The sequence below is a fragment of the Ornithorhynchus anatinus genome, chromosome 18 (genome assembly GCF_004115215.2).
Source record: "Ornithorhynchus anatinus isolate Pmale09 chromosome 18, mOrnAna1.pri.v4, whole genome shotgun sequence".
Lineage (NCBI taxonomy): Eukaryota > Metazoa > Chordata > Mammalia > Monotremata > Ornithorhynchidae > Ornithorhynchus > Ornithorhynchus anatinus.
In genome coordinates, this window is record NC_041745.1 from 4,678,426 (window position 1) to 4,705,740 (window position 27,315).

General features: G+C 41.0%; 1 protein-coding gene across 3 annotated transcripts in view; it reads left to right on the forward strand.

Annotated features, from left to right (window-relative positions):
* DYRK1A (dual specificity tyrosine phosphorylation regulated kinase 1A) overlaps positions 1-27,127 on the forward strand; it is an 83,116-nt gene extending 55,989 nt beyond the window's left edge. Inside the window, exons 3-13 of one of the 3 annotated variants that reach the window (XM_029083350.2) lie at positions 1,141-1,252; positions 9,638-9,837; positions 10,936-11,055; positions 12,593-12,781; positions 17,055-17,202; positions 17,698-17,984; positions 21,589-21,735; positions 22,668-22,808; positions 23,743-24,049; positions 24,842-24,966; positions 26,130-27,127. In XM_029083350.2, the coding sequence (XP_028939183.1) occupies positions 1,237-1,252; positions 9,638-9,837; positions 10,936-11,055; positions 12,593-12,781; positions 17,055-17,202; positions 17,698-17,984; positions 21,589-21,735; positions 22,668-22,808; positions 23,743-24,049; positions 24,842-24,966; positions 26,130-26,750 (2,301 nt within the window). In that variant the 5' untranslated portion in view covers positions 1,141-1,236 and the 3' untranslated portion in view covers positions 26,751-27,127. The remainder of the gene's footprint in view (positions 1-1,140; positions 1,253-9,637; positions 9,838-10,935; positions 11,056-12,592; positions 12,782-17,054; positions 17,203-17,697; positions 17,985-21,588; positions 21,736-22,667; positions 22,809-23,742; positions 24,050-24,841; positions 24,967-26,129) is intronic. The other 2 variants (XM_029083352.2, XM_029083351.2) reach the window with 2 other exon arrangements.
* The last annotated feature ends 188 nt before the right edge of the window (positions 27,128-27,315 follow it).

The following is a 27,315-nucleotide window of genomic DNA, read 5'->3' on the forward strand; positions in this document are numbered from 1 at the left end:
TGAAGAACCTTTGTGGAAGACGCTAAACTCAAGTTAAGCGATACCCTGAGATTTTGAGTTAGTGACCTGCTTTAGAGTTCATGTCCAAAATGTAGAGGTTGATTGTTTTCCCTTTTATGTTTTGTATTTCACAGGTTCCAATCAGCTCCCTCAATAGATTTATTTTGGATCAACTCTTAATATAATTTTGAGTGGTCACCAAATTTGTCAGGCTATCTAAAATAATTCTTTTTGAACGTCTGTGCAGATTTTCCAAGATTCCTTTCTCTAGGGTCAATCAATCATTAATGGTATCTATTGAGTCCTAAAAAATGCAAAACACAATACCAAGCACCCGAGAGAATAATAATGGTGGTGAAGATGGAGTCTTTCTCTCATCAAAGATGGAACAAAACGCCCTGGTTGATTCTTTGGTCAGAAGCCTTCACCATCAGTGGTATAACCCCAGAAGGCAGGAATGGAATAGGAACTCACATGCACCTCTTCCCTGTGCAGTACTTTCGTCTGGAGGAAAACCATCCATTTATAATCCAGACAAGCAGCTGCTACGGGAGCCGTGTTTATTATAGCTGGGCAAGTCTCTTAACTTCTCAATGCCCAAATTTTCTCATCTGTAGAAGTAGCAAGGCCCAGTGGAAAGAACGAGCACCTGGGTTTTAATCCTGGCTCTGACACTTTTCTGCTGTGTGATTATTGTCAAGCCAATTAACCTCTCTGTGTCACAGTATCCTCACCTGTAAAATGGAGATGAGAGATCTCTTCTGCTGAAACTGTGAGCCTTGGGTGGGTCGGAGGCCGTATCTTATATCTACCGTAATAGTACAGTTCTCGGCATAGTAAGTCCTTAGCTAACACTATTATTATTATTTCACTCTGATACTTATTCTTTTCAAATCACATTTGAACTTGACCTCTCACCTAATCAATTACTTTAGCTTTTACCTCCTTAATCTTGAATTGAAGAATTAAAGGGAGGAAAGTTGCAGATTAGTGGGGAAGTTAAATGGGTAATCAACAGAAATACCTGTAATGTTTGAATCTTTTAATAGGGACATAGAGGGAGAGATTAACAAAAGTACTTTGGCATTGTGGAAGAAAATTTTGTAATTTTGACCATCACTATCTTCCTGTGTCTCATAGGCTCATGACACCTGAACCGAGAATGGAGAACATCGTGAATACATGTACCTATCAGGCTCCAGTGGCGAAGGGCTAATCTCCCTTTCAGTTTAGGAGATGGACTTAAATCTAGGTAGAGTATCACTATGGTTAATTATAGTTTAAAGAAACAGATGGTTTGATATATAATTGGTATTGTAGTTTTTTGGGGCAATGAACTGCCAAGAATAAAAAGTCCAATTAGATTATGTGTGGCATCTACTTTGAGAGCCGGAAAACCAAACTAAATAACATAAAATTCATAGAGCTGGAGTGGATTTTGAGAGATTTGGTTTAGTCCCTTTTCTCCAGTAGAATAGCAAGCCATCTAGAATAAATGATGATCCATTCTTTTCTTAGAAATCGACTCTACAGTATCCTGGGGAAGTCTCCTCCAGAGTTGGATCACCCTAAAAGTCCAGAAATATTTACTTCAATGAACATCTCTCCTAATTCAAGCCAATTTCCTCTGTTGATTCTCAATGGACAGAGAAACCATGTACATGGTTGGCCCCTCTGTTATTGCTATTTATATTTTAAAGGCAGTTAAGTTAATCCGGAGCTTTCTTTTCTCCAAACTCAACAACCCAGTACTCTTAACTCTTTCTTGTATGGCCTGTTTTCTTCTCTCTATCCCTTTTGGTCACTCTTCTATACTCTCTCCAGTTTCTGTTGGTTTTAAAATACAGCCTAAAGTCCGACCAGTGTGGTGGAATTACCACTTCCTGCCTGTTGCATGTCATTCTGTTCGTGATACATCTCGCGACCATGCTTCCCGGTTTAATGAAAGCCTTATTCTGCTAGTTTATATTCAGTTTGTGAACAGAAATGATCCCTGGGTCTTATTCTGCTTTATTTGTGCTCAGCTAATCTGTTTCTCACCTCTATTTGTGTAGCTTGATTTTCATTCCAGCAGATACTACCATAACCTGTCCTTACTGAATTGCATTCTTCTTTTGCAGAACCCTTTTTCCCAACTAATCTAAATCAATTTGAATTTAATTCCTGTTTTCCAAAGTACTAGCAACTTCACCCGCTTTAGTACTGCCTGCTTACTGGAATGAGCGTGCTTTCAATTTCTTTGTCTTAGATCCTCCACAAATTTGAGTAGAGCTGGTCCCAGAACCAATTCCCGTGGAACAGCATTTGGTCCAGTTGAAGACAGGTTTATGTTCTGAATGTTTAAACAATGATATCTGAAGTGCCCCAGCTAGTCAATCTTCAGTTTACCAAACATAACTACAAAAATTAGCAGAAGAGGTATATGATGTTTGTAAAAGACGGTGTGAAAGTTTGTTTTAGTGCTGGCTCCTCACCCAGGGTCTCGTTAGTGGAGACGTAAATATTTCTCAACTCAGGTTTCATTTTAGCTTTGGAGTCAAATTTACCCATGTGAAGATCCTTTTATGGACCATTTTCCATGCCTTTTAAAAATGTAATGTGAAAAGTTTTCCATTTTCAATAAATTTCCCTGTAAAGTGTACTTTGGTAGAATATTATAGAGAAAAATAATTTGGTGAGATTTTATTTTAATTTGAAGTGTCATGTTTTCACTTTCAGAGTTTTGCTGAATTCCCTCGAATGCAGAGGAAATCTGTAGTTCCTCTAAACTCGGCTAAACTCAGTTACTACCAGATTGCATTGCATCAGTAGTTAAAAATATTTTCTTGCCTCTGTCTTGTCATAAAATTTCATCTTCTTGCAACCACAAAAATCTGGTCAACACAGTTGGTTTCCAAACTAGACTATTGAAACCTCTAGTGGCTCCCAGTTGCATCTTGCATCAGATTAAAGCTCCTAAACGTAGGCCTTTGAGGGCCTTTTGCCAACTGGCTCTGTGCTCACCTATTGCCCTTATCTCTTGTGACGCTTCTGCTCTTTGGAGCTGTCCTGCCCGAGCTGCTGACTTTAACCCGTCTGTTTCCTTTTGCTCACGATTCTCCTGCCTCTGATGCCATGGTAATGCTGTGCCCATCTCCTTGTGTGCTCCCCTTGTGTGCAAGAACTCCACTTTAAATCGGTCTTCTCCTGGACGGGTTCCCAGATTAACTCCATTTGACCTCAGACACTTAACTCCAGCAATCCCCAAATTGCTCACTCTCTCTGTCTAAACTACATCTTAAAGACGGATGGGGTCTTTACATGTTTCTGAATTATTCTTGTGTGACTTCTGCTCTTGTTTCTTTCTCTTCCTTTGTCACTCTTCTTGGTGCCTAGTAACGTGCTCAGCACACATGTGGTAATGAAGCACTGTTAACTGACTCTCACTCATACTCATCTTTTATTTCAGACCTGACAGGTGCCCAACTTGGTTCTCCTGTTTACTCAGTAACAGTTGCCACACAAGTCTTAGGCTTAACCTTTGCTGAGTGGCCGAAGGAAAGTTATCTTGGGACCTGGTGGGTAGGGCTGGAGAAATGGCTCTAGCCCTGGAAACTATATTGTGTGACTAGGAAGAGGCAAAGAAGGAAAAGGTATTCCTCTGTCCTCCAGCTTGATTTCTTCCCTCTACCTTCTTCACCATGTGGTTTTTCACTTTTCTATCCCCATAGCCACTTCTGAGCCCTATGGCAGTTTCTGTAAAGGGTCCTCTGTGACTATCATCGCACCCTTGATCCAGTAATCTTCGTGATTTGATTTGCTCCACTAACCCTGAACCATGAAACGGGAAGGGGAAGAGGAAGATGGATAAACAAGTGGCCACATGAAAACTTCTCCCTTAAACTCTTCCCCTTTTCACTTGCTTGATAGCCTCTCTGGATCAGATATCCCTGTGCTCTCTATTAGGTTTCTGTCCTTCCCATTGCATTTTCCATCACTGCCATCAGTTTACCATCAGTTTTACAGCCACTGTCACTTTTCTATGCATCCGTGCTCTGGTTTCTAGTGGAAGGGAAGCTCCTCGTCCTCGGGAAATATGGCTTTACCCAAGTCACCCAGACATTTCCGTAGGTCTTGGTGCATCAGGGGCAGGAAGGCTGAGGTGTCTTAAGCAGTTACGCTAGACTCTGTAGAGACATTCTTACCACGAATCTCTTCTGCTAGTGCTTAAGCCTGAGGGTTGAAGTTGGAATAGCCTGTACTTATGTCTGAAAAAGAGAGCATAGCCCAAGGTTTCCACTCAGCTTTTACTCCTGTCACTGCTAAATGGCTGCCCCTGGGTTTATCCCCATTCCAGGTGTGGAGTTGAGGCTGGGACAACCAAGTCCTGCACTGACCCCAATCCCCCTTCATTCCAAGTAGTAGCTGAGATCCAAGTTTCATCCACCTCATCTCACCTCCTTCTCCCATCTAGGTTCACTCTTGGTATTAGGAATCCTGTAGCACTGTAGAAACAGATTGTAGGGGGCCAGAATGGGAGCGGTCCAAAGAACTGATTTTTCCATATGGTTTTCACTGAGTTCTTCCCATTGGTTGGGTTCAGTAGTGGTATTGCTGAAGGTGTATCACTAACCAGAATCCTTTGGGATCAACAAAGTAATCATAAGAACTAACCTGGAGTGGGGTGAGGTAAGGGAGGCAATCCTGGGGCTTTGCTTGACTGAAGGTGAAGTTGTCCAGGAGTGTGGTGAGTAGAGTAGGAGAATGAGTCAGGGTGTACGCCAACGATTGATTGTGCCAGTCCGCATAGATGATAGGGTGCAACAAGTACTCTTCAACTTTTTCAGGGGCAAGTGGTGAATCACCTTGATCCACAGATCCCCTATATTTTAGAAGATAGCAGCAGTATGAGAGTATGAACAATTGAGCGAGGACGTGAAGATTGTCCACATTTTAAAGGCAAAAAGTATCTGATGATATTTTTATTTGACTTGAACCCCGCTGGCAGATTTGTCCTATATGTGGGGTCCATCGAAGTACTTTGCATTTCCCTTAAATTGTAAGCTTCTTGAAACCTGGAGAATTTGGTAAATTATCCTCCCAGTACCTAGCATTTAGTCAGTCAATAGCTGATATTTATTGAGCACTTACTGCATTCAGAGCACTGTCCTAAGTGCTTGGGAGAGTACACTACATTCAACTTGGTAGCCAGAATCCCTGCCCAAAAAGAGCTTGCAGTCAAGAGGGGGAGGCAGACATTAAATTACAAATGAGGGAAATGGGAAAGAATAAGGATATGTACATAGGTGTTGTAGGGCTGATGGTGGGATGAATATCAAGTGCTTCAGATGCAGAAGAGAGAGAGAATAAGGGGAAGTAAGGATTTAGTTAAGGAAGTCCTCCTGGAGATGTGATTTTTGGAGGGCTTTGAAGGTGGGGAGAGTAGTGGAGTGTCCTATATGAAGGAGGAGGTAGTCCAGGACAGAAGGAAGATGTAGGCAGGAGTCAGTGTTGAGATAGATGAGATTGTGAGCTATAGTGAGTAGGTTGGTTTTGGAGGAGCAAAGTGTGCAGGCTGGGTTGTAGATCAGAGACTTAACATAGGAGGGGGGAGAGCTGCTTAAGTGCCTTAAAGCTGATGGCAAGGAGTTTCTGTTTGATGCAGAGGTGAATGAGTGACCATTGAAGGGTTCTGAGGAGTGGGGAGACGTGGACTGAATTTATTTTTATTTTTAAATAACTAAAATGATCGGGGAAGCAGAATGAAATAAGACCTGGAGTGTGAAGAGGCAGGGAGGTCAGCAAGTAGGATACGATAAGTGGTTGAATCAGCATTGTGATAGTTTGAATGGAAAGGAGAGTGCAGATTCTAGAGGCGTTGCAAAGGCAGGACCGACAGGATTTAGTGATAGACTGAAATTGAATGTTCGGGTTGAGTGAGGGAGATGAAGCTGGGGATAGTTTCAAGGTTATGGACTTGTGAGACAGGGATTATAGTGGTTGTCTGCAATAATGGGAAAGTCACAATGGAGTCCATCATTCAGTAGTATTTATTGAGCACCTCCTGCATGCAAAGCAGTCTGCTAAGGGCTTAGGAGAGTGCAGTAGAATTGTAGACAAGACCCTTGCCATCAAGAAGCTTACAGTCTTGGTGGAATACTGTTGTCTGAGAACAGAACTGGTTGATTCTTGGTGGCAATATGCTGAGGCTTCTCAAGAAAAAAAAGTCCATCTTACATTCACTTCTGGTTGTCACTGGCTATCCCCAACTGCAGTTTTCAAACTCTGCTATATTTCAATTTGCATGGGTGAGTTTAGGAAAACAAAAGTGACATGTTTTCTCTTTGAATTGATATAGATGTCAAGAGTTTGACATTTGGCTTTCAGGATAGTGTGGGTGCCATTTCGTGACCCTGATTGCATCATTATTGAAGTTTGGGTTGTGTCAAGGCATCCGTGAAAATGGCAGCACTTAATGTGAGCAGCTTGCGGGTTGCACCATTGAAAATGTTGCAGTCAATACAATTCTGCTCTTCAGTTCTTGGGAGCTGCTATGTTAACTTCTTTTTATTTGGAAGAAGGTTTATTTTGTCAACCATTTGGAGCCAAAATTGTAAGCTATTTAAGGACAGGGACCAGTTCTTTTATTTTTATACTCCCAGGTTCTAGGACAGTACGATGCACCGACAATAGGTGCTGATTATTATGTTTATTATTCATCATGATAATCATAATAATAGCAATAACAGTAATGCCAAGCACTGTACTAAGTATTGAGGTAAATCAGAATAGCCAGGTCAGACACAGTCCCATCCCAAAGGAGACTTAGAATCTAAGGGAGAGGGAGAACAGGAATTTGACCCCATTTTACAGGTGAGGCACTATGAAGTTGTGACTTGATCAGTGGTCATTCTCTAGGTCTCCCAATTCGCAGGCCTGTGCTTTGATTATGATAATTATCACACTTGATACTTTCCTGAGCGGATATAGACTTTCGCTCATTATCTTTCAAGTCCCAGATGCCAGTTGCCTTTTTGTCGTATTTCCACTTCATTCATTCAGTAGTATTTATTGAGTGCTTACTATGTGCAGAGCACTATACTAAGTGCTTGGAATGTACAAATTGGTAACAGAGACAGTCCCTGGTCCCTGATGTTCATCCCCTCAACATGCACTGATATCACTCACTGTTAATACCTTGCCATTTGCATGGCCATTGCCTTCTTCGATTACGTCACAGGGCGTTGATGGATGCTAAACGTAGCCGGTCAGTCAGTAATGCTTCTGTTTTCGAAGTCAGCTCCAAAGCGGTAGCAGGCCGAAGGCAAGCAGTTGCTCTAAAGCTGATGCGTTCAGGTGTCTTCTTGGAAGAGGGGAACCCTTTCCTGTAGAGATGAATCCAAGTTGTGTGTGTTTGTTGTTGTTTTTTCCCCCCCTGGAGAAGTCTTTCATCAGAAAGCTTTTTTTAAACTCACTGCTGCAATGTTGGCATTATAGCTGACTAGTTGGCTTGAAATAAGTGCCATTCTTTTTGGGCAACTGCCGTTCTCCAAAATTGGCGAAGACATGGTGTCATCCCATTGATGCCCTCCAGCTGGGTAGTGTTTTGCCTTTTGCTGCCTCAGAGGCAGAGGAACAGGAAATCCCTTCCTGCCTGTGGTTTAGCTACAATCCCCAAGGTAGGCTTCTGTCTCCATGACACAGTCTGCTTCCAGTTATCTCTGCCCATCTAAACAAATGGGAAAGAAGATCAAAGCTTTCTCTTCTGGAATTAAGATGGGGTACTCAACATCCAACCGAAAACAAAGACATGATCAGTATTTTCTTTGATTTTGGTGGGAGGAGTTTTCATTAGTTTTGACATTGCAAGACCCCTTTCCTTCTTTTGGAGTGAGCAGTACAGCTCAGGCAGCCAGAGACCGGCTGAACACAGCACTTCAGCCTCTTTGGAACCAAATGCCCAATATTCTGGTTTATATATTGGCACTCACATTTTAGTCTAAAGTCAGCAGAATGAACCCTAGGTTTGGTTTTCTAGTAGCAGTGATAGTTTTGCTGAGCCATTTATACTCTCTAACCTAGGTTTCTGGTGACCATCGATATGCAGTGTGAAGCAGCTGGGGTTAGGATGTGGTATGTAGCTGTGAAACCAGGTTTTTAGATTTAGTAGTAGATGACGATGTGTCCTTATCAATTTTGTATGCCACTGTCTAGTAGCACAATTACTCTTAGTACTTTCTGACAGGGAATGGGTCTGCCAACTCTCTTGTACTCTCCCAAGCACTTAGTACAGTGATTTGAACAGATAAGCGTTCAGTAAGTACCACTGATTGAATAAGAACCGACGATAATGCAGCAGAAAAAGATTTACACTACCTTATGAGTTCGGGGATTCTGACTAAGGGGAAAGTCTAGCCACCTGTGTTGCGACTTGTAGGTTAAATTAAGAAATGCACATAATGGAATGTCAGAGCTGAAAAGTTCCAAGGTTCTGAAGATTATCAGCAAACCAAGGACTTTAAGTCTGTAGAGTCTGTTTGAACCTCAACTCTTTGGTGCTGGTGATAAAGTAGTATGTTTCTAGGTAACCACTGGAGTTGAGGAAGAAACTTGCAGAGAAAGGCAACCACAGCGTACTGATTTTTTCTGAAAACACCTATTGTGGCTGAGGTCTTATAAAAATTGAAACCACGTCAATGTGAAGACACTGCCTTTGTTTTAGCTTTTTTTTTTTTTTTTTTTGAGTGAGCAGTGTCTGAAGCTGAGTCATGAAGAACGACCCTTGGTGACCCACATTTACGAAATATATGCACTGGAAAGGAACATGTTGACTAGATGTCTGTCTACACAGGTTTTTCCTAAGTATGGGTGACAGTTTCGGAGATTCAGCTGTCACAGTCTTTCCCTCCTTTCTGCCATCACCTTGCACACAACTGGAGAAGAGAGAGAAAGTTGTGTGGAAACTAAATGGTTAATTGAATAGTTGTGTTTAGTTTTCCTACAGTAGGTGAGGTTTGGGTTTCATGAGATTTTTATTTTGAGATGCTGTACAGTTGTAATAAACAAAGTTCTAGGAGAACATTTGTGCTTTTTGGACACAAAGTAATCCTTAATGTTTGGGATGTGGACTCAAGTCTTTGTAGAGTTTTGGTGTCAATACAAGTAGGCTCTAGTTCAGCAAATTAAATTCGTTACTGGAATATTCAGTTTCCTCTGGCTTTTTAGGGATTTATTACTGCATCAACAAAACTTAAAAACTTGGGCTTTATCTTCATTGGCACTTATATATGCTTATTCAGTTTGATTACTGGTAAATTTTTTGTGTCTTGTCTTCTCCTGCATTAGAATGTAATCTCCCTGTGGGCAGGGGACGTGTCACTTCTTATTTTAAGTTTTCCAAGTGCATAATACAAGTGGGCTGCACCCAGCAGTCACCCAGGAAACGCTACTACTATTCCTGAAATCTCTAGATTCTTTTTATTTAAAAAGGTATGTTAAAGAAGAAACAATTTCCATATTTAACATTGTGGAGAAGCCACAGTTTAAGAAGGGGAAGAAAACTCAAGCTTCATTTAAGGAGAAAATGGCAGACCAATGTCAGCATCAGATATTCCAATTTTTAAATGTTTTAAGTGATTCCAATGTTTAAATCTTGTAGGAGGAGAGACTTCAGCATGCAAACCTTCATCTGTTCGGCTTGCACCGTCGTTCTCATTCCATGCTGCCGGCCTTCAGATGGCTGGACAGATGCCCCATTCACATCAGCAGTACAGCGACCGTCGCCAGCCGAACATAAATGACCAACAGGTTTCTGCCTTATCTTACACCGATCAGATTCAGCAACCTCTAACCAACCAGGTAGGTAAAGCCATCAAAGAAAGTCGAGGACTGTGATGGAAAACTTTTTTTCCCCCCAATTTAAGGAAATGAAAAATGTTTTATAATAGAATTATTAAAATACTAACTTTCCATTTTAATATTTCTAATTAATTGTCCCTTACACTAAATTTGGGGTTACCGTTGATCCCTTTCTAATGAATAAGCGCAAACACTTAAGGGGAGTACTTTCTGGAAACGGTGGTGAAGCACAGTGTTGCTGAAATGTAAGAATGTTGAATTTTGTTGGTCCTAACCCACAGTGGAAGTAGTTCGGCAAGCCGGTGTTCCTCTCACTAGCGTATGCACTTTGTGGCAGTGTTCTGCACACAGTAAGTGCTCAATAAGTACAGTTGATTGCTTGGCCTGGGTAACCCCACTAAAAGTCTGTCCCTTCCTCCTACTTTGGCAGCAGGGTTTATGTGAGGTTATGTGGACCTTTAATGTGGTTTATTGAGTTGCAACTGCAGCACCATGACTAAAACCAGCAGAAGTGGCGTAATAACAACAATAATAATAATATTTAAGAGCTTACTATACATGTCAAGCAGTGTTCTAAGCACTGGGGTAGATGCAAAATAATCAGGTTGGACCCAGCTTCTGTCCCTCAGTTTTACAGATGAGGTAACTGAAGCACAGAGAAGTTAAATGACTTGCCCAAGGTCACACAGGAGACAAATGGCAGAATGGGAATTAGAACCCAGATCCTTTGGACTCCCAGGCTCATACTCTATCCACTGGGCCATGCTGGGCTCCTCTGAAGGAGAATGCATGGCCATTCCAGCAATTTAATCCCTTTTTTGTTTTTTCTTTGTTTTAGATGTTTAATGAGAATTTTTTGCATTTAAATATTTTCTTATGTATATAGGTTATTAGGCTTGAATGTGAAACAAAGCAAATCTAGCTCATTGTGGGCAGGGAACATGTCTACCAGCTCTATTATTTTGTACTCTCCCAAGAGCTTAGTACAGCGCTCTATACCCAGTAAGCACTCCATAAATACTTTTGATTGATTCCCTTGAGGGAGAAGCGAACATGAGTGCAGTTTAGATAAAGCAATAGTTTTTCTGTCTATTTAAGGTGATGCCTGATATTGTCATGTTACAGAGGCGGATGCCCCAAACCTTCCGTGATCCAGCTACTGCTCCCCTGAGGAAATTGTCTGTTGACTTGATCAAAACATACAAACATATTAATGAGGTAAGATATCGGATTGTTTTGCATGCAGGGTAAATCTGGAAGCCCTTAAATTTTCTAAGTCATCTCATTTAGCCCCAGCGATCAGCTAAATTGATTTTACACCTAAAGGAGGGGAGCATGTGTCCCAATGATAGGCCCTAAAGATGAAATTTTAAAATTCATATTCTAAATCACCTACAGTCCTTCCCCCTCCATTAGCTTTTTTTTGGTACTAATTTGCCTGCCTATAAAATGTATATTTTGACTGGTTATTCCAAATGTGTATTTAATTTTGCTGTGGCATTGTTGGCATGATCAGAATACTTCACAGGAAAAGATGGTACAATTGGCACAATTCTGTGCCTGCGAACTTTTATGTTCTTGCCAAGGTTGAGAGAAGGACAAAGGTAAACTGTGTCTTCTTTTCCTTGTGATTCTGGCTCCCACTCCAGATCAGAGCAGTTTTTGGGTCATCCTTTATTTCCTTGGAAATATGACTGACTACACCTAGACTATCATAAAATGTTGGTTTGAATGCAAGTTTTCCAAAGTAGGGTAAGGGCTTGGCTTACAGGTTTTTACCCTATTACGTACATTAATTTCCATTTAAAATTTAGAAATTAAAATTTACATTTTAACAGTTTATCATCACAAAATGATTTCCATGTTTTAGTCACTCTTAACGTTTGCAGAGGGTGCTTACTTGCATATCTTTAGCTACTTTCAGTGGCTCTGACTGGTTCTGGTATAATAAAACCTTTGTAGTAGACACTTGAGTTTTTATTTTAAGTGTGAGAGTTGGAGCACTAGAGTTGATGAGTGGTTTTCATAAATAACCTGCATTTGGCATTTAAACACAACTTCTGTGTTTTATATTTTTTGTATTTTATTTTCCTTCTTAAAAAATCAAAAGCTAGAAATTGGTTGAATAACTCTGACTTTAAAGTAGCAAACTGATTTCATCACTTTTTTTTGTATGAAGTATATTATGAGCCATAGTGATTTTGATTTTTCTCCTTGTACAGAAAAGTGTAAAAATGTGTTTGCAGGGTTGCCTGTCACCCTCTCAAAGAGTTTGGTATGGGTCTGTTCTGGTCTGTGTTGTTTGAGCTTTTGGGGCATACTGGGCTCCACAATGCTGAACTATCCAAATTTGTATCAGTTAGGATGTCCAATAGCTGCTGCTTTTGTCTCCATTTTTTTTTCTCCCTTCCTCCCCCCTCTATCCCTCCCCAGTACCCTGCCCCCTGGGTTACTGGGACTACAGTTCCCAACAGCCTACAAGACAAAATGTGCACATGCAGCAGCAGCAGCTATTGGAAGTAAATTTTAGGCTATTCTGAATTAGTCTGGGCATGTGTCAGCTGGGGCTAGGTGCGGTCAGGCATTGAGGTGGGCTGTGGGAACCGAGTTCAGGATTTCAGGCCCAGAGTAGTACTCTATCATATATATTTCTGTAATTAGATCTCAGAATATTCATTCCAGAAGTTGTTTCTGAATTTACTATTGTAGGACTACGTTAGATACTCGATTATTAACAAAATATTTCCCATTTCAGGTTTACTATGCAAAAAAGAAACGACGGCACCAACAGGGTCAAGGAGATGATTCTAGTCATAAGAAGGAGCGGAAGGTCTACAATGATGGCTATGATGATGACAACTATGACTATATTGTAAAAAATGGGGAAAAGTGGATGGATCGCTATGAAATTGATTCTTTAATAGGCAAAGGTTCCTTTGGACAGGTAATTGGTTGATCAATGTCTTAGTGATTGAAATTAGAGGCAACTTAAATCGTAAATTATAGATAGCATTTTGTAAAGTAAGATTGATTGATTAATTGATCTGAATAATCAGTGTCCAACACTTATTGAGAATCCCCCGAGTGTCTAGTACTGAATGAGCTGCTAAATTTGGTCTTTCTCCCTGAACTGACATTCATTTAATCTATTCAGCAGATTATAGATTTGTAGACTATTTTCACTGTCCTCTTCTCATCATACAGCTGCATTTCCAGTTATAGTTTCTTTAGAGGTTAAGAACCATGTTCACACTTCTTCAAAAAATTCTCTCTTTAAAAAAAAAAAAAAAAGGTTCATATATTTTAGTCTGAAAGGCCTAACTCCTATCAAGAATTCAAAGCTGTAGGAGGGCCAGAGTGTTGCTAATTATAGCCTTTACCTCCTGTGAGGAGTTAAGAACCTCTGGGGGAAGAGGCATTATAAAATCCTAACCAATGAACTGTCATTCTGTCTTTGATTCCCTTTTTAAAGGATTCCATTTTTTTTTTCTTCTTCTTTTCAAATTTTACTTAAAAAGCAAGATTTGTTGCATATAGAAATAGTCCCTGTTTACACTACAGACCCATGTAATGTCTTAGAGGATGATGTGTCAAGCCGATAATTGTGCCAAAACAGTAAAAACTCAATGGAGTGTGTGCTTTTTAACTCAGTCCAGCAAAAACATTTCAGTTTATTTGTTAATTTCTAAATCTTTCAGTAGTTCTCTGCAGTCCACAAGCATTTTGGATTGTTAGACTGTAGAGGGAGGAGTTTAAGGTTGAGACGCCAGTGAATCAGTTGGTAAATCAGAAATTCTTTTGGCGGGAAATGCGGAGGTTAAATTTCTTTTCTTTATGTTTATCAACATAGTTGCCTTGACCCCAGAAGTAAATTAGGTATATTTCTTATCTGACTAGCTTGTTTTAACGTAATGCTCTTTTACAAATCACAGATTAGTACCTGAATTGCAATTTTTTGTGTGTTTTTTTTAGTGCTTACTATGTACCAGGTACCGTCCTAAGCATTGGGGTAGATAGAAGCTAATCAGATTGGTCAGTCAGTGTCCCACCTGGGGCTGACTGCCTTAATCCCCATTTTGTAGGTGAGGTAACTGAGGCACAGAGAAGTTAAGTGACTTGCCCAAGGTCACACAGCAGACAAGTGGAATTAGAACCCAGGTCCTTATGACTCCCAGGCCTGTGCTGTATCCAGTATGCCATATATTTTAAATTAAATAATGCTGCCGTGCAAGTCTTCCATATTGTAAAGTTCCTAATAGCCTTTTAAGGGATAGTTTGGGTGGTGTTTTCTCAGATCATTCCAGGCTCAGTATGCTTATTTAATTTGGATGGTTAAGTGGCTTTTGGACAGAGGTAATAAGAGGCTCGTGGTGATAGTAGAGAAGCAATATGGCTCAGTGGAAAGAGCCTGGGGTTGGGAGTCAGAGGTCATGGGTTTGAATCCCGGCTCTGCCACTTGTCAGCTGTGTGACTATGGGCAAGTCACTTAACTTCTCTGTGCCTCAGTTACCTCATCTGTAAAATGGGAATTAACTGTGAGCCCTACGTAGGACAACCTGATTTCCCTGTATCTGCCCCGGCGCTTAGAACAGTGCTCTGCACATAGTAAGTGCTTAACAAATACCAACATTATTATATTGGAAGGCACCTTATGCTAGGCTGCACTGCTTAACCAAGGATATACCATGACATCCATACAACTCTTGGAAGCAAGAGTGTGTGTGTCAGTCACCATCAACACCTTTTTTCCATTTACAAGCATTTTCCCTTATACCTACACCAGTATATCTGTACCTTCTTATACAAACACACATTCACACATTCCATAACATTTCCATGTATCCATAAATTTCCGTTGATGCCACCTCCTCATGTGCCCTCCCAGCTATAACATATTCAAATCTCTCTGTCTGTCCCAAACTCATTACAGAAATAGGCAGATATACCTGCACTCCCACAGAACACATCTATTTAGATTTCTCCCCATCTCTACCATGGGGTGGAGTGGGGCGATAAAATTGGAGTTTCAGCAAACCTGTGGTTTGATTGCTTTTCTCTTTGTAGAGCTTGTTTAATGATTTAAAATCCTCTAAGCTGAACTGTATTATGATTACATGAACTTTTAGAGCAGTTAGTACCTTAGGTTGGTGGCGCAATTTATAAAGAGCTATTTTCTTCTGTTTTTCCATGTTAAAGTCCGTAATGAAAAAATATTTTTTAGCACACATTTGACTTGGACTCCAGCACTTTTCACTTCCAGGCTAAAAAACCCATGCTTTTGCAAGTAGGCTTTATGATTAACAGAATCATTTTTAAGTTGATGAAAGTGCAGTTAGACCTAACTTGAAGGGAAACAATACCTGTTTTTAATATCTTTAAATAGTTCCCAAATTGAATTCATCTTTTGATTTTTGTGTGGATAATTAATGTTTTTTTCTTAGTGTCAATTTCCTAGTTTGGGAACTCACCTTTCAAAAAGAGATTAGACTGTGAGCCTGTGGGACAGGGACCCTATCCAATCTGATAGCTTTTTATGTACTCCAGCACATTGTACATTGCTTCTTAAGCGCTGTTACTATGTTCTTGTTAAGCACCTAGTAAGTGCTTAATAAATACCATTAAAAAAGAAAATGCATTTATCAATTTGCAAGGTGCCATATGCCATCAATTTTTAAACACAATACATAGGACAATAGTGATAATAAATCTCCTATTCTGGACCTCATGCATTAGGAAACAAAATATTTTGAATTAAAGAAATTTTAGACCATCTCACGTTGTGCTCATCAATAAACTCTTCTAGTACATGATACTGGTTTATAGTTAGACAACTGCCAGAGAGTTGTAGGAGTAGTTCATCATTGTCTTGAATTGGAGAGGAGATATTGAATGGTTCTCTGAAGGAGACCTTCCTCTTCACATAACCATTTAATGATAAGAGTTTTCATACAAAACCACATTGAAATGAGGGGTGGCATATTGAAGGATGTGATAGAAACCTGAAAAGGAACATGAAAAATTGGGAAAATAGGAGCATATGAGTGTTATCAAGTATGGAAGAACAGTGACACTTATGGGTGGGGAAACAAGTCATAAAAATACAGGCTGGGTAAAAGTGACATTGGCCAAGAACGATGACAAGAGATCTAGGAATTGTGGTGGGCCACTGACTGAACAGGCAATCAGGTTTGGCCAATATGGGTTCCATCCCTATGCTTTTCCCCACCTTCCTCGTAAACCTTGAACTAAGCCTTTTGGGCTCCTTACCTTCCCTCAGCCCTTCCCCACCTTCCTTGTAAACTTTGAACTAGGCCTCTGGGGCTCTTTATTCTGAGAAATTAGAGATTTGGAGAAAGTCCCAACAGAGTAGTTAAAATAATTTTTATTGATTGGACCAGTTAAATCAAAAGGTATTGACATTATGTAACTTGTAAAAGAGAATGGGGTGAAGATTGAAAATTTCACCATCTTCTGTTAGAGAAATCAAGGTTTCTATATTAAAACTGATTATTTGTTGCATCTCTTGATTAAGAAACAAAAAAGAGAAAATGGGCTGCAATTGTAACAGGATAAATTTTAGGGGATTCAAATTGACAGTCCCTTCCTTGCCCTCAAATTGGTCCCAGAAAAATACTATACTTTTGTTTGTGGATCAGAAAGTTTCAATGTATTTGCAAGCAAGGCTATTAACTCTTGTGAGGTATTCAAGGCACTATCATAAATGTCCGTTCATCTTTTGTGTTACACCATAAGAGATAGGGAATTCAAAATGAGCAGTCGCTCCAGAAATGCCCCAGATTCCTTTGTAGTTTTAAACAGACTTGTTTGGCCAAGATACAGCATCTCTTGTCTTTGTTTTGATGATTCTGAGATTTAGATCCTCAAAAATGCAATATTTTATATTTTTATTTGAAAACCTTTTACATTTCTAATACATGTATCATATCTCTGTGTGAGGGTATTTTGTTCTTAGCCAAACTTCTCAAAACAAGTGAAGTTTTAATTCTTTTAAAATTAAGGTTTCTCTTGTCAATCAGCATGATAACGTAAATCCAAAGTAAATACCGATAGAGTAGAAGGCTTACTAAAGATTAGAAAGAAGAGTTGACTATTAGAAAACTTTGAGATACAAGAGTAAAAAAGATTTCGCATTTGTCTTATCATTAAAAAAGACATTTCTAAAGTAAAGGTACACTTAATCTTTTTTTTTTTTGTAGGTGGTAAAGGCATATGATCGTGTGGAACAGGAGTGGGTAGCCATTAAAATTATAAAGAACAAGAAGGCTTTCTTAAATCAAGCCCAGATCGAAGTGCGGCTTCTTGAGCTAATGAACAAACATGACACTGAAATGAAATACTACATAGGTAAATGTTTTTAGTTTGTTCACAGGAATTTGAAAATGATCTTTACAAAGATAGATTAAGGTAATGAGGGGTCGCCATGGATTTCCCGTGGCAGTGGAAGGGGAAGGGGAGGAACGGGATGGGGACGGGGACTCAGAGATGCATTTTCGTAAAGGAGCAAACCCAGCAAATGTCCCCAGCCTTGTGGACATATGGTCGTGAAACTCTGCAGTGAAGGTAAGGTATTCCCCCGTCCCTAGAATGCCTAGAGTGTGTAGATTAAGTAAATAGATTCAGGTGGTAAACTCCATCTCTCCTGGAGGTCACTGTCAGCAGCCCGAATGGAGTAAAGTAGGCCTCCTCAGTGGGTTCTTCCAATTCAAGAGGAGCAACTCCCTCTTAGTGTGGATCAGATGAGCTACCCTCCAGTCAGTGAGTGAATGATATTAGCCTCAACACTCTCAAATCTGCTTGTCCATTTACAGGTCTAATATATAATTCTCTCTTCTTTTTCAGTGCATTTGAAACGCCACTTTATGTTCCGAAACCATCTCTGTTTAGTTTTTGAAATGCTGTCCTACAACCTCTACGACTTGTTACGTAACACCAATTTCCGAGGTGTCTCCTTGAACTTGACAAGAAAGTTTGCACAGCAGATGTGCACTGCACTGCTTTTCCTTGCAACTCCAGAACTTAGTATCATTCACTGTGACCTAAAACCTGAGAATATCCTTCTCTGTAATCCCAAACGCAGCGCAATCAAGATTGTTGACTTTGGAAGCTCTTGTCAGTTGGGACAGAGGGTAGGTATTTATCCCAGTGTTAAAAAATCGGCCTCAAAGTAGCCAAAACTGAATGTGAACTAACGAAGCCACAGGGCTTTTCTTTTTGAACATTCTAGAGAAGTTTAGCAACATATCGAAAACATTTCCTCCAAGTTAAATATAATTTATGTTTAACTATCATTATTATAATTACTATTTTTATTATGGTATTTGTTAAACACTGTGCATCAAGCGGTGTTCTAAGTGCTGGATTAGATCTGAGATTATTAGGTCAGAATCAGCCCCTGTCTCACAGGGACTTCACAGTCTAAGCAGGAAAGAAAACATATTGAATCCCCATTTTACAGATGAGGAAACAGAGGCCCAGAGAAGTTAAGTGACTTGCCCAAGGTCACCCTTCAGGCAAGTGGAAGAGCTGGAATTAGATCCCAGGTCTTCTGACTCTCAGGCCTGTGATCTGTCCCACTAGGCTATACTGTACTTCCCCTCAAACTCTTCATAGGCAACACCACTACCTTACCTGTGTCATTACTCTTGGCTCACCTCTCCCATCAACCCACACATTCCGTCTGTCACTAAGTCCCATCTTTCCTACCATTCCAACATCACTAAAATCCACCCTCTCCTCTCCATCCAAACTGCTACTATGCTGATCCAAGCATTTATCCTCTCTCACCTTGGCTACTGCATCAGCCTTTTGCTGATCTACGTCTCCTGTCTCTTCCCCACTCCAGTCATTACTTTATTCTGCTGCCCATATTGTTTTTCAAGAATAAAAAAATCAGTCCTCATCTCCCTCTCCTCAAGAACCTCCAGTGGTTGCTCACCCACCTCCGCATCAGACGGAAACTCTTTACCATCAGACTTAAAGCCCTCAATCGGCTTTCCCCATTCTATCTTACCTCACCTGATTTCCTACCAAAACCCAGCCCACACACTTCACTCCTTTAACAACAGTCATAGTTTTCGTGTAGCTCGCCTTTGCCCACACCGTCCAGCCTGGAACTCCCTCTCCCTTCCTTATATGACCGAACACCACTCTCCTCACCTTCAAATCCATATCAAAATCACATCCTCCAAAAGGCCTTCCCCAACTAAGCTCTCATTTACCCTGCTCCTTCACCATTGTGCATCAGCCTGTGCTGTTGGATCTGTACTCTTTAGGCACTTGCTCTTCACCCAGCCCTACAGCAGTAAGGTAGATATCCATAATTTATTTCAATGTCTGCCTCCCCCTCTAGACTTTAAGCTCCTTATGGGCAAGGTAATGGGTTTACCAGCTCTTGCATTGTACCCTCCCAAATGCTTAATGCTTCACACAGTAAGCACTCAGTAAATTCTGTTGACTAATTGATAGGTCAGATTACCCTTGGTAATCGAGTGAGGAGCATTAGTGCCTGAGTGCTAATATTAGTAATATAGGTAAGCACAAGTCTCTGTATTTGAATGATGCCATCTTTTTTAAATCCGAAAGAATTCACAGCAAAAGCTATTCCAACGGGCTAATTCTTGGCCCTCCTATCCTCTAGGTTACAAGGCTTTGGTATTGGCACCAAGAACTGAATCTGATTTGGGCTGGTCTTTGATAGCTCCCCTCTGCTCCCCCTGCATCTAGGCAGTCAGGGGAGGAAGAAGACAAGGGTTCCACTTTCATTTTCCCTGTTTAGTGGGGGAACGTTTAAATGTAACTGTGGCTGCTTTCACTGCTGAACCCAGATCGATCAGTTTGTCTTTCCCCCAAATCTCAACCTTTCTCTGTGTCCCCTACCTTCTTTCATGGATGCTGAGAGAGAAGGGAAGGCTTAAAAGCTGGGGACTTAATGTTCCAATATCAGCCAAAATGTGGTAACCTAATTCTCGGGCACACCGCTGACTATAGATAAACTTGAGATTTTGATGAAAGAATTGACCTGTGATGGGATAGAAAGGGTTAGAAGGGATATGCTGAGGCAGGTAAAGCAAGTTATTTTATGTGGCGGGAGAGAATGAAAAGTGTCCTAATGACCTGTGAAGGTCAGGAAGTACTGAGTGGAAGCATGAGGAGGAACTCCAATTTAAGTGGGATTTAGCTGAAAAAGCTTGAAAACTCAGAAGAGAAATTCCAAAATGGCCATCGTATTCACGTTATTTGGACAAAATACCTATGGGGAAGGCTTAAACGCTTCTGCTTATGTGCTACTTATTTAATTTCACTATTTTTTTTAATTCTGGTGATTTTGTTGATTGGCTTTTGGGAATACTGAAGTTCAGACATTTGAAAAAAGGTTGGATTTGAGGCCATTTCCACACAAGTGTACCCGTGAGACCCTTTGAAATCCTATTAAATACATACCAAATCAATAACCTAAATTTATAACTGACACACTTTATTAATATGCTATTTCCCAACGTGGCTACACATGCTGCCACAGCAGACTCTCTAAATAGAAAAAGACTTCCTGGCAATATTGGTTTCAAGTATGGGCAGTTTCCAGAAAGGGTTCAGCTTCAGGCTCTTTGGAATATTAAAGCAAAGTATCCTGAGCATGCGCATAGTTTTCCTTTTATGTCCCAACCTAAGGATATCCATGTGGTCGAGTTTGCATCAGGGAGATAGGTAGCCTGGAGCTGTGTATTCTAAGTTCATGGTTCTGTAAGAAGATGTAGGAAAATCAGGTTTTTGGAACCTCTTGTGCAGAGCTTGTCTTTGGATGTAACTATGTATGTATTGCAGAAAGTTTTCTCTTTGACTTCTGGGTAGCATCTCTAAGTGGCTTTGTTTATAGCTCTGTCCTCATAGTCTATATGGAAGTAGAGCCCAGTCTTTTACCTCCAATTGCTGTTCAGCTATAAGGTTTTATGCCATTAATGGAAATTTTTTTCAAAAGGCCATCTGTCAGCCCCAAAATGAAAAAAATGGATCTACTTGCTCCTATACTCTTCCTTCTAATATAGCATATACTTCTTTTTTAATACTCTGTCCAGATTTAAAAGATTGGGAGTTATCTGTCCGACCGCCCCGCCTAACACAAGAATGGTAGGGGAGACTTCTCCAGAAGGCGGAGATATGCCCACCCTGAAGAGGCCCCCCTCAGCAGGACTTTGAAATGTTTTCTGACTGATTTTGGGGGGGCTGGACCAATTAGTTGTAGGAAAAACTTTGATTTATTGTTTCAGCAGAGGTAGCTCAAGATCACTGAAATAACATTGGAGCTACTCTGGGAAGCCCCCTTAAGGAATCTTTTTTTTTTCATTAATTTCCAGGACAGATATTAGCCTGGTTTTTTATTTGTGCCTTTTCCCAAATGATGGGTTGGGGTTTTTTTTGGTGGTGGTTGCGTTATTAATACTCTTCCACCCCAATAAAACAAGCATTACTTTTTTTAAAAAAACTTTTGCCGAGTGGTTGGTGCTGAGAAGGCAGATAAGGACCTATGTTTCAGGTGTTTGACTCTATGGGTAGAGGTTTGTTCAGGATTAAAGTGCTAGTGAAAGTTATTTAGCAGTTTTTAATTTTTAATTTCAGTTTCAGTGGCAATCCATTTGAAAACCCTACTCATTGAGAATCTTAAAAAAAATTAGTCATGATTGCTTACTTAAAACACTTAGAAATTAATGCACTGCATTTCTTTTTTCATTTCAGATATACCAGTATATCCAGAGTCGCTTTTATCGATCGCCAGAGGTGCTCTTGGGAATGCCTTATGATCTTGCTATTGACATGTGGTCCCTTGGGTGTATTTTAGTTGAAATGCACACTGGAGAGCCTCTCTTCAGTGGAGCCAATGAGGTGTGTAACTTGTTGGATGGGGCAGGGTTGATCTTTTTTTTTTCTTCTCCTCTTGAGTTTTTGCTCATGACTTTGTTTACATAAAATGTTGGTGCTATAACTATGAAAGACTTAATTTTTTTTAACCTTTTGTTTATGCATTTGGAAGTCTTCCCTTTCAATACAAGTGGTTTATTTTAATTGGTTATGCACCATATCGTTTTACTCTTGGGAATCAAAACACTTTTGTAACTAAAGCAGCAGTTTATCTGAACCACCCATTCATTCATTCAGTCATATTTATTGAGTGCTTGCTGTGTGCAGAGCACAGTGCTAACTGCTTGGAAAGTACAATACAGCAAACACTTGAAATACACTGAAATGCTTGCTCATGTAAATGCTCTTTTTGGTATGTAGTTTAGCAATAGCAAATACTTTGGACGTCATCTAGTGTATGCACGTGTTATTGGCTTATTTGCCAATCTAATGAAAAAATATCAAGCCTAGTTGTACTAAGAGCCCAGTTATAGGACACACTCACGTGATTATTTGAAGAAGTTTGAGGAAGCAAATATATTTTTTTAAATGTTCTTTTACATAACATCCCTTTTATACTTAATTTGTGTTTGGCTTGTGGAGGGGTCTTGTACCCTACAACAAATAGGGTCCCGGTGGGTGGGCTTGTGCCCACCTCTCCCCACTACTTTTGCCAGGGAGCAGAGGGGCATCCTCTCCCAGGAAGAAGGGGTGAGTGGACTTCATGTCATCTACCTCCTCCTTCCACTACTCAACTTTCCCTCCACCAAATGTGTTCACCAAGTCTCTGTGCTGAAGTCTCTGCTCTTCATGCTCTGCACTCGCTCTGTCAGGGAGCTCAACTGTTCACATGGCTTCACTACCATCTCTACATGGGTGACCCAGCCAAATAATGCAGATGTTTTTCTTCCGGGTAGGTGGATCAAATGAATAAAATAGTGGAAGTTCTGGGAATAGCACCTGCTCACATTCTTGACCAAGCACCAAAAGCAAGGAAGTTCTTTGAGAAGATGCCGGATGGCACTTGGAACTTAAAGAAGACCAAAGATGGAAAAAGGGTAAAATGAGGGATCCACCTTTAGGTGGCCATTGTTTGCCTTTAAAGCATATACCCTGCATTTCTAATAGCTGTTTTCTCTTTGGGCATTTGTAGCAATTTTCTCTAAGTGTGGGTTTTGACAAAAAGTTAATACATTGTTAAATATTCAATGTGTTTTATATTTCAGAAGTGCCCCCTTTGAAAGAGGGGCAAACTATATTGTGAGGTAATGTAAGACAGATGAGCAGTATTTAACAAATGCTATGGAACTGCAACAGCAGTATAGAAATATATAAACTGGCTAAGTAACTACAGTTTAGTATCTCAGAGGTACACTCACCTTCATTCTCTTCCCCTGATCTCTCCCCTTTCTTCCCCTGCCACCCCCCACCCCCATAATCCCACTTGACGCTCCAGCCATAATTTATTCCCCTCCTAGAGTTAAACAGATTGACTGAAACAGGGAGAAGATCTCTTACCATGCCCTTGCTAGGCGGCCCATAGAAGGTGTGTGTTGAGGAGCCAGGCTTCTCCCAGGTAGCATCTTGTGGTTCAACCACGTCAAGAGGCTTGACAACTTTTTCTAGGGGCCGCTTCTCCCCAGATTTCCTTTTAATCACCTTCACTTACCTCAGAGAGTTAACTGGAGATTGAACATTAGCTGACTCAGCGAGAAACGTTAGTGAGCTGTTCCTTGAACAGAACGGGGCGGGTGTCTAACTACCGCATGTTTAACGGAACAAGGGCTTCACTCAGGGAGGAGGGAGCTTTTTATTCTGTCAGCCAGAAATGGAGGGCTAGGGACTCTTTCTCCCAGGTGGTTGGGCTTAAGGCTGTGGCTCAACTGAGTAGTTTAACCCCAATAAACCCATCTTGATTAGATTGCTTTTATTATTTCTGTGGTCTTACCTTATTTTTAAACTTCTCAAAAATATTTTTTTCCTCTTTCTTAGGAGTATAAACCACCTGGGACCCGCAAACTTCATAACATCCTAGGAGTAGAAACAGGAGGGCCAGGTGGACGCCGTGCTGGGGAGTCGGGTCATACTGTAGCTGACTACTTGAAGTTCAAAGACCTCATCTTAAGGATGCTTGACTATGACCCTAAGACCCGAATTCAACCTTATTACGCCCTGCAGCACAGTTTTTTTAAGAAAACAGCCGATGAAGGTACAAATACAAGTAACAGCGTATCCACAAGCCCCGCCATGGAGCAGTCCCAGTCTTCAGGAACCACCTCTAGCACATCTTCAAGTTCAGGTCGGTTGCGTAAATGTGAATTTTTGGCATTTGCTGTAGATTGGTAATCAAAATTAAGGCACCCTAATCGTTTTGAAGGTTTAAAAAAAGGGTGGAGAAAACCCAGAATTGTTTTCTGGGGGGAAAAAACATCCAGAATTGTTGAATGTCTGTGTCAAAGACAGGCCCCTAGTGCATAGAGTCACTTGGGTATAGCACCCAAGCTTGGACAAACTCCTTGGAGTAGGCGGGGCAAATTTCCAAGAAGCCTAAGGCAGGGCTTCTGGAAATAGTGCTCCTAAGAGAGGGCTTCAGAAGAATGACTTCTACCATATCAACAGTAGCCTGACAATTATTCCTCCTCCTCTCCTCCTTCCCTTCCCCACCATTTCCCTTTCCATCCTTCTCCACCTGCCTCTGCTCCTCTGCCACCTCACGGTTTGAGGCCCTCCACCTCCGGCCAGCTGGGGATTATGAACATTAGTTGTGGAGCTTCAGGACCCAGTGCAGCTCCAACTCTTTGGCACGCCAGGCCTGTGGGCAAATGCCTGCCTTTTCTTTGTCAGCTTGTCAGCTGGGCACTGCATTAGTTTCGTAACAGATTTTAGAGGTTCTCATAGGAGTCGTTAGGTGGCATACCTTTTCCCAAACTTTAAGCACTCTCATTTGATTGACAGTATGTTAGATTTTTTTTCTGCAGAAGACCTGTTTTGTCATCTACCTCCAGCTCTGTAAATGATTTTAGGGTTTGGCTATGACGAACAAAAGCAATTTTCAGCTTCAGATTTTGATTGGGTGTGTGGCTTTTTAAAGGTGGATCTTCAGGGACGAGCAACAGCGGAAGGGCACGGTCCGACCCAACACATCAGCATCGGCATAGTGGTGGGCACTTCACAGCAGCTGTCCAGGCTATGGACTGTGAAACACACAGTCCACAGGTATGCTCTCAGATGACCGGCTTCAGAAGGTTCCCATTCTGTATCGCAGGAGGTGTCAGATACTGGGTGTCAACTGACAGTTAAACAGTTCTACCCTTTCATGGAATGGTTACATGTGGTTTCTCTAGGGTGTGGTGACCCTGAGGTCTGGGAAAGCAATTAAGGACTCTTTCATGAAGGCATTTGGTTGGGCATCAGAAATTCCTAAAATGAGGACCTGAAGTCTCTGGTGAATCAATATTCAGGGTGAGAAGGGAAAGAGCCAGCCAGAGGGAGCTTTGGGGAGAGGAACAGTAAAAGGGTTTTCTTCCCCCTTCTACCCTTCCTGAAATGCTCTGCAAGCTGCTACAGCTCTCCTGCTGCCTTCTCTTCCTCCTCCATTTGATAGGGGCCTTTTGGCAAGGTTAATAGTTATTAATGCCATTTCCTTTATTGTGAACTTCAAATTGAGGTGTTCTCCAAAGATCACCACGTATGTTTTTTTTTACCCCCTAGAAAATGAATGGAAAGAATCCTCAAAATTGCAGCTCTCAGAACTCTTAATAACAACAACAATAATAATGATACTTAAGCGCTTATTATGTTGCAAGCACTATTCTAAACTCATTTGATTTTAGCCCCCTTATTTATAAAAGTTTCTTTCGATGATAAAGTTCTGCCTTTATTGGTGGTACTTTAGGTCAAATGGTGATGTGGAGGTGAATGATGGTAATGTGGAGGAGAATGATGGCGTGGAAATTTAAATATTTAGCTTCCTTGCATTCTTCCCTTATATGGAGAATCTTTTTGCATAGTTATTGTAGTTTCCACCAAGAGTTGAAATTTTAGAACATAAAGGTTATTTTTCAGTGGAAATTTTCCAACTTCCAGGTATTACTCAGTCCTTATTTAACTTGCTTTAAAGTGCACCTGGTTCTGCTCTAATACAGGGCTTGCTTCCTAGCAGAGCCCGGTGTAAAGTGCCACTTGCACCGTGTCCAGGCAGGCTTGTGTTGAAAGAATGTTCTTTAATTCTGCCATTGCTCTCTGGCCCAAACACTTGGTGACAACACACAGTCTGGAATAACCATCAAGTGTATAAGGCTTAGAACTGCCATTAGATTTTGATGTGAAGTGTCATGAGAGGCTGGTTTGAAGTTAACTTTATTTGCAAACCGTCACAGGTGCGACAGCAATTTCCTGCTCCCCTCGGATGGACAGGAACTGAAGCTCCTACGCAAGTCACCGTCGAAACCCATCCAGTTCAAGAAACGACCTTCCACGTAGCGCCTCAACAGAATGCATTGCATCATCACCATGGCAACAGCTCCCATCACCATCACCACCACCACCACCACCACCACCACCATGGACAACAAGCCTTGGGTAGCCGGACCAGGCCAAGAGTCTACAATTCTCCTACAAACAGCTCCTCTACCCAGGATTCTATGGAGGTTGGCCATAGTCACCACTCCATGACATCCCTGTCTTCCTCAACTACTTCTTCCTCTACATCTTCCTCCTCTACTGGTAATCAAGGCAATCAAGCCTACCAAAATCGCCCAGTGGCTGCTAATACCTTGGACTTTGGACAGAATGGAGCTATGGACGTTAATTTAACAGTCTACTCCAATCCACGCCAAGAGACTGGCATAGCTGGACATCCAACATACCAATTTTCTGCTAATACAGGTCCTGCACATTACATGACTGAAGGACATCTGGCAATGAGGCAAGGAATTGATAGAGAAGAATCTCCCATGACAGGAGTTTGTGTTCAACAAAGTCCTGTGGCTAGCTCGTGACTAAATTGAAACTTAAGTTTGTTTCTTGTGTGTTTTTATAGAAGTGGTGTTTTTCCAAAAAAAAAAACAAAGTGCAAAGCTGCTTGAATCAGAAGGAGATTAACACACTGAACCGCTACAAGAGGGCAAAGCTGACTATTTTTTTAAACTTGAACAGATTGCAAAGGGACAATGAAGTTTTTTTAAAGAGCCATGTCCAAACCCACCTTAACGGATAGCTCAGAGGTATTTGCCTCGTCTTTTGCCTCCCCCATTTTAACTTGCCACATCCCAGTCATAGTTTTTTTTTTGTCTTTCTATTCAAGGTTAATGTCCAGATGTTGGTCTTAGTCATTTGCCAACTAATTTTAAAATAAAAAGGCACTGCACATAATTTACGTAAAGGGCCCCTTGAGGATTTTTTTGGGTGGGGCGGGGTGGGGGGAGGGAGGGGGAAAAATGGGGGGGTTTGGGTTTTTTTAAAGTCCTCCAAACACACATGGGCACAGAAATGCAGTACTGTAAGCAAAGAGGGACCTTCAGATTACACAGATACATCATCTTCAGCTGTACAAAGGGACGGTTG